General features: G+C 41.6%; 1 protein-coding gene across 2 annotated transcripts in view; it reads right to left on the bottom strand.

Moving 5' to 3' along the window:
- Positions 1 to 688: 688 nt before the first annotated feature.
- Positions 689 to 11,398, bottom strand: part of LOC129822822 (cadherin-12-like) — a 232,722-nt gene continuing 222,012 nt past the window's right edge. For both annotated transcript variants that reach the window (XM_055881255.1, XM_055881256.1), the window contains one exon: positions 689 to 2,036. In XM_055881255.1, the coding sequence (XP_055737230.1) occupies positions 1,492 to 2,036 (545 nt within the window). In that variant the 3' untranslated portion in view covers positions 689 to 1,491. The remainder of the gene's footprint in view (positions 2,037 to 11,398) is intronic.

Raw genomic sequence — 11,398 nt, 5'->3', positions numbered from 1 at the left:
ATAAGAACTTTGCCAGCCGGTATGGCAATGGAATATTTAAAAGGAACGACTGGGTCGCGCCCATAGATAAAGAACAAAAAGACAAAGACTGGGTCGCGTCTCTGGCAACCGAACCGATAGAACAAACAACCAGCCGGCTAGGGCAACAATCCTAGATTTGTGTCGGGACTATAGCTTGTAGAAGGATTAAATAGTATGAATAAACTCATCTAAATATATTTTTTAATGAAAATATGTCAATCATTATTTAACATGTTGGTAACCCGTTGTATAAATGTGATTATGCCCTCGAAGCCGATGTTTGGAGGACTTCGTCTTGGGCCTAACATCACCCATGCCATCCTCCAAACACCAGCTTCTCGGGCATTATCACTTAAATAAACAAAGACCACACAGTTACCACTTCAGTCTCTGGTCTTGGGGTATAAAGCTGTTTATATGGTGCCTGTTCCCATTTCCATCCATCCTTTGACAATATTGTCACCAGAAGTCATAGACATTAAATCGGCTCACATTGGCCATGGACAGCATTTCAGTAGATTGAGCCTATAGGGTCCTTATTCAATCAAAACTGGTATGCTGTTTTCTGGATAAAAATAATATTAAATTTTTCACACACAGCCAATCCAGATTGAGTGTTCTTTCCCAACATTACAATCAAATAGAACAAAACATAAATTAAACATGGTTGTTTTTATCAGTGGTGTTTATTTATGAAAACAGTATTTATTACATTGGCTGAACTGCATTATCTTGGTTAGCCCTAAATGAATTTTTACAACAAGTACAAGTCTATACACCTGACTCACCTGACTGAAATGTCAATTTCCGTGTGGGTCATGGAATAATTAGAAAATCCTCAAGTGTCTTCAAAAATATGTATATGATTAAGAGATAAATAGATAAATACGTTAACAAAGGAAACCAACAAAAAACACCCAGACAATAAATAAATACTACTAATAAATAACATTCAGAATATCTTTGGCCAAACTTGGGCCACATAATTGTGTCATAACTTGTCCAACTGAGAGTAGTCTCAAAACGACATGCCTCTGTCTGCCAGTCAACGTATGCCTGCATGACCAGCTTTATGCCAGTGTCTTTGAGAGAGAGAGAGAGGATACAGTATATGCAGTGAATAAAAAAAATCTGAAAACAATTATTTTGAGGCACTTTTAAGGATGTCAAAGAAGAAAATGCTTGCATTTTCTGTGTTTTCTGTCTTTATTCCCCCTAGAAGTGAAGACATAAAGAAAAATAAATAAGACATAAAACTACCTTCAATATAAATGTAATTAAAAGTCTGTCTTTTTCCTCTCGCTATCTATCCTGCTTTTAAACATATTGCGATTGACGATAGAAAGAAAAAATTTCAACAAATTGATTTGCAAAAAATAAAACCCTGAAATAGAAAAAAAACACAAAAACGTTTTGTTAAGAAAAGAAAAATAATGCCATTTCATGTCCACTTTTGGAGTCTACTAATCATCAATGTCTGTTTTCTGTTGTTGTTGTTGTCGTTGTGTCTGCTTGAGTATCCGACTGCTCTCCGAATATTCCCGCCAGAGTCTTAAATCGAGGACCCCATTTGTTGAGGTAATCATAGTCCTCATCAGCATCTACTACCAGAGACTCGATGGAGCTGAGCGATTCTGCTACAGAGCCATCTCCCTCATAGGCATAGGTAGCTAGAGAGTCATAGGGTGGGGCCGAGTTGTCCACATCGTTTTCCTTCAGTCGCTGATTGATGAAGTCACGGATATCTTCACTGTCTTGGGAAACAGGAGTTCGTTTTTTGCCGGTTTTGGGGTCGGGTTTGACATCCCGTCGGAAAAGGTCCCGGTTCTCTTTCAGAAGGTTCTCCTTAATGACTTTGGGGTTGCGGAGGGTGCCCATGTCGAAAGCGTGGGTGTCCTCTTCGCCCCCTCCCTCATCGTCGTAGTGGATTACATTGTCACGGATGTCCTCCTTGGATGTCATCAGGGTCTCCTTCTTCTTCTGTCGTCTCAGACCTACGTAGATGACCACGATGACTGGAGAGAGATCACAGAGAGAATAACGCATTAGTGGTTTATGAAAACTATGAATCACTCTTAATGGTATTGGTAGCCTAAATGGTGCTATATGATGTTGCTAATACAGCATTGGAGAGAGATCAAAGATGATAGATGACACATTAGTGGTTGATGAAAGTATGAGATAATATAAAAAGTGCATCTTGCATTGGGGAAATGGAATGATCCATTGTTTATGTTTTTGTTGGTGGCTTGAAATGGTAAACATTTCCTTGGTATGCATTCATGTGACTTGCCAATGAAGAAGTTACCAAATCTCCCACACATATTGTTCCTTAGCAACAGACGTTATGTACTGAGTACTAACATGAGATAGTCTTCTGACATTGCATTGTAGTCAAGCACTGATCACGGCATGGAGGTGGTATTCTTAAGGATGTACCTCCACAGTTCCTTCCAATTTCCCTGTAACTGGAGCTGCCCATATCGAACACACATATCCCACACTCATTTTGTAAAGTAAAGGGGATGACAGATTATTCCACTGTTTTTTCCTCCTCGCTGTGGTAAATACAGTACATTTCCCATATGGGTCTTCAGTTGGACAATTCACAAGGGAAAGGAATGCACAGCTCAACACATGTAGAGAAAGTATTCAATTATAATGAAGAAATAAATTGGTTGAAAATTGACAAAAACAATAGAAAGCATGAGAGCTGTATCTGACTGCCCTTCTTTTCCTTCTCCTTCTCTTCTACGATATTAGTCAAACAGTGCGTCAGCTCCCCCCAGTGGTCAAGGTTTGACATGCATGGTCGTTATTATTTGGACAGTTCTTTCGAGGGTGGTAGTTGGGTGTGGTCTAATTGTAATGGTCTGGGGAGGTAACGCTAATGCCAGACAGGCCCTCATGCCAGCCAGTTTGACAGACAGCTTGATTTTCCCATTATTTACATGCAGGAAGGAACAACTGTGTCAGCTTGACATATCCACCACAAAAACTAACTGGCTTTCAAAAAAAGAGTTATCCCTGTAAGTTGTGAATCACTCTGGCACTTTCTCTGGGACAGTGTGACTTGATGGAATAACATGGATGCCAGTCATAGCCTCAGGGCATGTTGACTCTGAGCTCTGATAACAGTTCTCTCACCACGTGGTCGACCCTTTCAACACTAACTCTACATTCACAGAGAGCACAGTGGGTGAAGAGGGCCGTGTTCATACTAACAAAGAATCACTCTCAACATGAAAAATGACTCCTTGAAGTTGGCTAGACTAATTCATGAAAGAACACTCGTTGAACAATCTCTAAACCCCATTACTTTTGTAGACACATCATTTCTAAAAAGTTAACATAGTGGAGACTTGACGACATGGTGTGGTCCAAGTAACACATTAATACAGAATTCTCCTGGGTACATGCACATCTTAGATGCAAGGGCATAGTATTAAATGATGTGGCTACTAGCACTAGCGGCTAATAGCAAATGATGCTTTCTGAATCAAGATTGTATCGACATTAATAATTCAAATCAAATCAAATTTTTATTGGTCACATACACATGGTTAGCAGATGTCAATGCGAGTGTAGCGAAATGCTTGTGCTTCTAGTTCCGATAGTGCAGTAACATCTAACAAGTAATATAACAATTCCACAACAACTACCTAATACACACAAATCTAAAAGGGATGGAATAAGAATATGTACATATAAATAGATGGATGGACGAGGCCCGAGTGGCATATGCAATATGCAATAGATGGTATAAGATACAGTATACACATATGAGATGAGTAATGTAAGATATGTAATCATTATTAAAGTGGCATTATTTAAAGTGACTAGTGATCCATATATTAAAGTGGCCAATGATTTGAGTCTGTATGGAGGCATCAGCCTCTCTGTGTTAGTGATGGCTGCTTAACAGTCTCTCGGTCCCAACTTTGATGCACCTATACTGACCTCGCCTTCTGGATGGTAGCGGGGTGAACAGGCAGTGGCTCGGGTGGTTATTGTCCTTGATGATATTTTTGGCCTTCCTGTGACATCGCGTGCTGTAGGTGTCCCAGAGGGCAGGTGGTTGCCCCCGGGGATGCGTTGTGCCCACCGCACCACCCTCTGGAGAGCCTTGCGGTTGTGGGCGGTGCAGTTGCCGTACCAGGCAGTGATAGAGCCTGACAAGATGCTCTCAATTGTGTATATGTAAAAGTTTGTCAGGGTTTTAGGTGACAAGCCAAATTTCTTCAGCCTCCTGAGGTTGAAGAGGCGCTGTTGCACCTTCTTCACCACACTGTCTGTGTGGGTGGACCATTTCAGTTTGTCAGTGATGTGTACGGTGAGGAACTTAAAACTTTACACCTTCTCCACTACTGTCCAGTCGATGTGGATGGGGGGATGCTCCCTCTGCTGTTTCCTGAAGTCCACGATCATCTCCTTTGTTTTGTTGATGTTGAGTGAGAGCTTGTTTTCCTGACACCACACTCCGAGTGCCCTCACCTCCTCCCTGTAGGCTGTCTCGTTGTTGTTGTTGGTAATCAAGCCCACTACTGTTGTGTCGTCTGCAAACTTGAGGTTTGAGTTGGAGGCGTGTATGGCCACGCAGTCATGGGTGAACAGGGAGTACAGGAAGGGGCTGAGCATGCACCCTTGTGGGGCCCCAGTGTTGAGGATCAGTGAAGTGGAGATGTTGTTGCCTACCTTCACCACCCGAGGGCGGCCCATCAGAAAGTCCAGGACCCAATTGCACAGGACGGGGTTGACACCCAGGGCCTCGAGCTTAATGATGAGCTTGGAGAGTACTATGGTGTTGAATGCTGAGCTGTAGTCAATGAACAGCATTGTTACATAGGTATTCTTCTCCAGGTGGGATAGGGCAGTGTGCAGTGCGCGGTATGCAAATTGAAGTGAGTCTAGGGTGGCAAGTAAGGAGGAGATGATATGATCATTGAGTAGTCTCTCAAAGCACTTCATGATGACATAATTGAATGCTACGGGGCCGATAGTCATTTATTTCAATTATCTTTCCTTCTTGCGTACAGGAACAGTGGTAGCCATCTTGAAGTATGTGGGGACAGCAGAACGCTTGAATATGTCCGTAAACACACCAGCCAGCTGGTCTGCACATGCTCTGAGGACACGGCTAGGGATGCCGTCTGGGCCAGCAGCCTTGCGAGGTTTAACACGTTTAAATGTCTTACTCACGTCAGCCACGGAGAAGGAAAGGGGGGTCCGCAGTCCTTGGTAGCAGGCCGCGTCGGTGGCACTGTATTATCCTCAAAGCGGTCAAAGAAGGCGTTTAGTTTGTCTGGAAAAAAGACGGCGCCTGTAGACCCTGCCGTATACGTCTCGTGTCTGTGCCGTTGAATTTAGACTCTACTTTGTCCCTATACAGACATTTCACTTGTTTGGTTGCCTTGTGGAGGGAATAACTACACTGTTTATATTTATATTCGACCATATTCCCAGTCATCTTTCCATGGTTAAATGCAGTGGTTTGCGCTTTCAATTTTGCGCGAATGCCGCCATCTATCAACGGTTTCTGGTTAGGGTAGTTTTCAATAGTCACAGGGTGTACAACATCTCCAATGCACTTCCTTATAAACTCACTCACCGAGTCAACGTATAAATCCTTGTCATTCTCTGAGGCTGCCCGGAACATTTCCCAGTCCGCGTGATCAAAACAATCTTGAATTACGTATGCATGCATCATAACACACTTGGTTGATATGAAGCTGATACATAAATGTACACTTTAAAAATGAGAACAGTGATATATCTAATACTTTATAATGTTGTCTGGAACAGTGATATTCAGCAGTTTGAGTCAGTTCAAGGTTGGTTTGCCTCTGAGTGTCCTGTGTGATCTGAGGCATAGGTTGATGGAAAATACTTGTGTACTTCAGACCTTTTTAAGTTATGTAAAAGCAATTATGTAGATTAAAACCTAGTTTCTATCATATCAAGCGTTTACTGGCGATAGCAGACCCCAGTGCAGCGGATGTTTTGGCTGTGTCGGAGATGGAGCCCTCAAATTGGTGAGCAGCTGCTCTTGCAATCATTGACACGAAGCCACACCTGCCCCACTCCTGCAGAAGTTCCCGAACGAGAAAGTGTAGGCTATATGGAAATAATTACGCTGAAAATGAAAATCATTAAACATCATTAAAATAATGAGGATTTTTATCTTCCTAATGGAGGTGTAGATGACATCTCTCATTCCAGTGTTAGAACTTGTAAACAAGGCTGCATGGTATTTCTGTAAATGTAACTCCATGGAGAAAATGGCAATGTCTGCTTAAGGTATAATGCCGGGAGCAACTTGGATTGGATTTGGATTGGATTTGACAGCTCTAACGCAGTTCCACCCCTGACACTGTCAAAACAACTGCTATGCGGAAATTGGCTAAAGAGGATCTGATTGAATCGAGCCCTTAGTAAAGTAAGTAGCCTTGCATGAGTGAGCTGGAACTGCTTATAGGAGGAGGAGCTTATCTATTGTTTTCTGTAGCGTGAGGCAGCTTGATGTACAAGTACACCACCTGGACAGGAAACTAGTATATCTCCTTATTGCTGAGTGCCAAGCAGAGAATCATCAGATCCAGTTTTTACAGTCTTTGGTATAATTTGGCCAGGGGTCAAACTAGCAACCTTCCAACCTCAGAGTGGATACTCTAACCACAAGGGAACTGAGTTAACCTGTTTGGCGTGCAAGCCCGACGTCGGTACATTTATGACAACAGCCACTTCAAGTGCAGGGCGTGAAATTCAAAAGATATTTTTTTTAAATATCTAACTTTCACACATTAACAAGTCCAATACAGCATATGAAAGGTAAACATCTCGTGAACCCAGCCAACATGTCCGATTTTTAAAATGTTTTACAGGGAAGACAAAATATGTAAATCTATTAGCTAACCACGTTACAAAAGACTCCACTTTTGTTACTCCATCAGTTTTTGACTCCATCAGTAGCTATCACAAATTCGGCAAAATAAAGATATAAATAGCCACTAACCAAGAAACAACCTCATCAGATGACAGTCTGAAAACATATTTATTGTATAGCATATGTTTTTTTTTGAAAAATGTGCATATTTCAGGTATAAATCATAGTTTACATTGCAGCTACATTCAGAAATTGCACCGAAAGCAGCCATAATATTTACAGACACCAACGTCAAATACCTAATTACTCATCATAAAACATTTCTGAAAAATACATAGTGTACAGCAAATGAAAGACAGGCATCTTGTGATGCCAGACAATATTTCCGATTTATTAAGTGTTTTACAGCGAAAACAAAATGTAGCGTTATATTAGCTTAGCACAATAGCCAGAAACACTTGGGCGACTACGACAGATATATGAAATAACATCATAAATTGGGTCTTACTTTTGCTGATCTTTCATCAGAATGTTGAACAAGGTGTCCTTTGTCCAGATGAGTCGTTGTTTGGATTCAGAATGGCAACTTTCTCTCTCCATTTAGCAAGCGCGCTAGCCGGGTTGCACGGATCTCTCCATGTAAACAAACGGAAGAGAACGGAACACGGCAAAACTCCCGAAAAAATTTCAATAATCTGATGAAACTATATTGAAAAAACATACTTTACGATGATATGGTGACATGTATCAAATAAAATCAAAGCCGGAAATAATAGTCGCCTATAACGTCAGCAAAACAAAAGGCAACCCCACTGTCCAAATCGCGTTCTTCAGAGTACCGGAAATGGGGTACACGTCATTCCAAGAGGATTTATTCCATCCCAGATCGAGATAATCACCTCATTTCTTCTCTCACAGCCTTCTTGACACCCAGAGGAAGGTGTATGACGTGCATGTATACTAATAGCTCTTGTGCCCATTTATAGGCAGGAAGAGGAAGAGAGCATCGATTTCAGACTTTGAACTTCCGGGTCAGGAAAAGTGCTGCAGAATGAGTTCTGTTTCACTCAGAGAAATAATTCAAACGGTTTTAGAAACTAGAGAGTGTTTTCTATCCAATAGTAATAATAATATGCATATTGTACGAGCAAGAATTGAGTACGAGGCCATTTGAAATGGACACATTTTATCAGGCTACTCAATACTGCCCCTTGCAACCATAAGAAGTTAAAGCAGGTTACACATAGTATAATTGTAAGCAACGATATGCAATGATATGACATTTGGATCATCGTCTTGATATCCAGGTCCCGGGTGGTCCTATGTCTCCTCCTACACCTTAGTCTGTAGATCGAATAATTAATGTACTATTTGTAATTACAGCCTATTTGATTGCAATTCAATATACACCTAATCCTGTAACCCGGGTGCTGTCAGCGTCAGCTAGCTGAGCTTGGGCCAGGAGCGTCACTCCCTGAAGTAGCATGCAGAGCAGAGCAACACAAGGCAGAGCATAGCAAAGCAAAGCAAGCATGGCATAAGGAAAGCAACCAACACAAAGAAGCATGACAGCACCCTCGCTCAGAACAATAGCATCTTATAGATTACGTCATTGTAAGATCACAAGACCTCAGGGATGTAAACGTTACCCATGCCATCAGAGGTACTGAAGTCTGCTGGACTGACCACCGCCTAATCAAATCTGAGATGGCCATCAGACTGGCCCCCAAGCAAAGAAAGCAACCCATAACCCCTACACAGAAATACAACGTCTACAAACAACAAGCAGAAGAGCTAAATGACTCTGTCCTGTCCATCTGAACAAAACCTCCCTGAATGCAACCCTGATTGCAACACCACCGATGTTCAGTAAGAATGGGTGGCCTTGAAGGAAGCCATCCACAAGGCATTTGCAGATACTTTCACATGTGAGCCCCCAACATTTGGTGAAATTATACTTAATCACATTCAGTTAATTATATGTGTGACTAAAGGGACGTGACTGGCATGCCAACCCATATCTCTAACCATTACCCTGACCTTAACCTTAACCCTGCCCTTAATATTAGCATCTAACCATAACCAATTTGGTAATTCATCATTGGTTTGCAAATTGATCATATCCCTTTAGTGTAGTGGAGTCTGGGTAGAGGGAGAAAAATTATAATTTTATGGCTAAAGATTAAATTATTTTGATTATTCTGTATGGGTCACGACCATACTTGACCTACTGTACACTGTAAAAAATGAACCAGTTTTAATGGCCGACCATCAAACAATATCACAATGTGATATTTACATCCCCTCTCTGACTTTCTCGCTGCTACACCAAATTGGCTAATGTTAAAAACAAGTGTATATTTTTCAGTGTAACATTTCAAGTGTTGATTCAGGTGTTAGATTAACTCTGTAAGTCTCAAATTAACACTTATTGGTTTAAAAGCAGCCCACTGTTGGTGTTAATAACCAGTGTCAAACCAAAACCATGACCATCATGATTATATTTCCCAGCATACTATGTTGGAGGTTGATTGTTTTAACTGTTTGTACATTGATTGAGTAATTAATCTTGCTTCTAAAATTTAAATAACATACATTTTTAGAAACTAATCCAATCTGTTACTTGGATTTATTGCACCCTTTACTCAGTACTTTGTTGGAGCATCTTTGGCTGCGATTACAGCCAAGAGTCTTCTTGTGTATGACACTACAAACTTCGCACACCTGTAATTGGGAAGTTTATCTCATTATTTTCTCCAGATACTCTCAAGCTCTGTCAGGTTGGATGGGGAGAGTTGCTGCACAACTATTTTCAGGTCTCTCCAGAGATGTTCGATCGAATTCTAGTCTTGGCTCTGGCTTGGCCACAGAAGGACATTCAGAGACTTGTCCCAAAGCCACTTCGGCATTGTCTTGGCTGTGTGCTTAGGGACGTTGTCCTGTTTGAAGGTGAACCTTCATCGCAGTCTGAGATCCTGAGCGCTCTGGGGCAAGTTTTCATCAAGGATCTCGCTGTACTTTGCTCCGTTCATAATTTCCTCAATCCTGACTCGTCTCCCAGTCCCTGCCACTGAAAAACATCCCCATAGCTTCGTGCTGCCACCACCCTCCTTCGCCGTTGGGATGGTGCCAGATTTCCTGCAGACGTGACGCTTGGAATTCAGGCCAAAGAGTTCAATCTTGGTTTCATCTAAACAGAGAATCATCTTGTCTGAGAGTCCTTAAGGTACCTTTTGGCAAACTCCAAGCGGGCTGTCATGTGCCTTTTACTGAGGACTGGCTTCTGTCTGGCCACTCTACTTTAAAGGCCTGATTGGTGGAGTGCTGCAGAGATGGTAGTCCTTCTGGAAGGTTCTCCCATCTCCACAGAGGAACACTGGAGCTCTGTCAGAGTGACTATTGGATTCTTGGTCACCTCCCTGACCAAGGCCCTTCTGCTCCGTTTGGCCAGGCGGCCAGCTCTTGGAAGAGTCTTGGTGTTTCCAAACTTCTTCCATTTAAGAATGATGGAGGCCACTGTGTTCTTGGGGACCTTCAATGTTACAGAAATGTTTTGGTACCCATCCCCCGATCTGTGCCTCGACACAATCCTGTCTCGGAGCTCTATGGACAATTCCTTCGATCTCATGGTTTTTGTTTTTGCACTAACATGACCTGTCAACTTTATATAGACAGGTGTGTGCCTTTACAAATCATGTTCAATTTATTGAATTTACCACAGGTGGACTCCAATCAACTTGTAGAAACGTCACAAGTATGATCAATGGAAACAGGATGTACCGGAAATAAATTCCGAGTCTCATAGCAAAGTGTCCGAATACTAATGTAAATAAGGTATTTCAGTTTTTTTGATGTTTAGTTTTTTTTGCAAAATGTTCTAGGGGTGCTTTGCTGGTGTCACTGTCTGTGATTTATTTAGAATTCAAGGCACTCTTAACCAGCATGGCTTCCACAGCATGCTGCAGCGATAACCCATCCCATCTGGTTTGCGCTTCGTGGGACTATCATTTGTTTTTCAACTGAACAATACTTATTTTCCACCATAATTTGCAAATAAATTCATTAAAAATCCTACAATGTGATTTTCTGGATTTTGTTTTCTCATTTTGTCTGTCATAGTTGATGTGTACCTATGATGACAATTACAGACCTCTCTCATCTTTTTAAGTGGGAGAACTTGCACAATTGGTGGCTGACTAAATACTTTTTTGCCCCACTGTAGGTGTGTCCAAACTTTTCACTGGTCAAGGCGAGGTCACAAATATAATTTTCCTGCACACTCAGCGTGTCTTTTCAAACTTACTAGTAGATAGCCTTGAGAGAAAAAGTACTTTTCAGAATGACTGTTCAGGACCTTTAATACATGTTCTGTAATTAACCGTAACGCAACCCTATCCCTGCAACCGGACAAATCATAACTGCTACCCTTACTAAAACTATAGTCTTGGTTGGGTTGGCCAGTTGTCAAAATAATTTATTTTTGAGAGACGATGA

This window comes from Salvelinus fontinalis, chromosome 25 (genome assembly GCF_029448725.1).
Source record: "Salvelinus fontinalis isolate EN_2023a chromosome 25, ASM2944872v1, whole genome shotgun sequence".
Classification (NCBI taxonomy): Eukaryota; Metazoa; Chordata; class Actinopteri; order Salmoniformes; family Salmonidae; genus Salvelinus; species Salvelinus fontinalis.
Note: the sequence above shows the minus strand (reverse complement) of the source record. Positions and strands in the feature narration are given on the sequence as shown.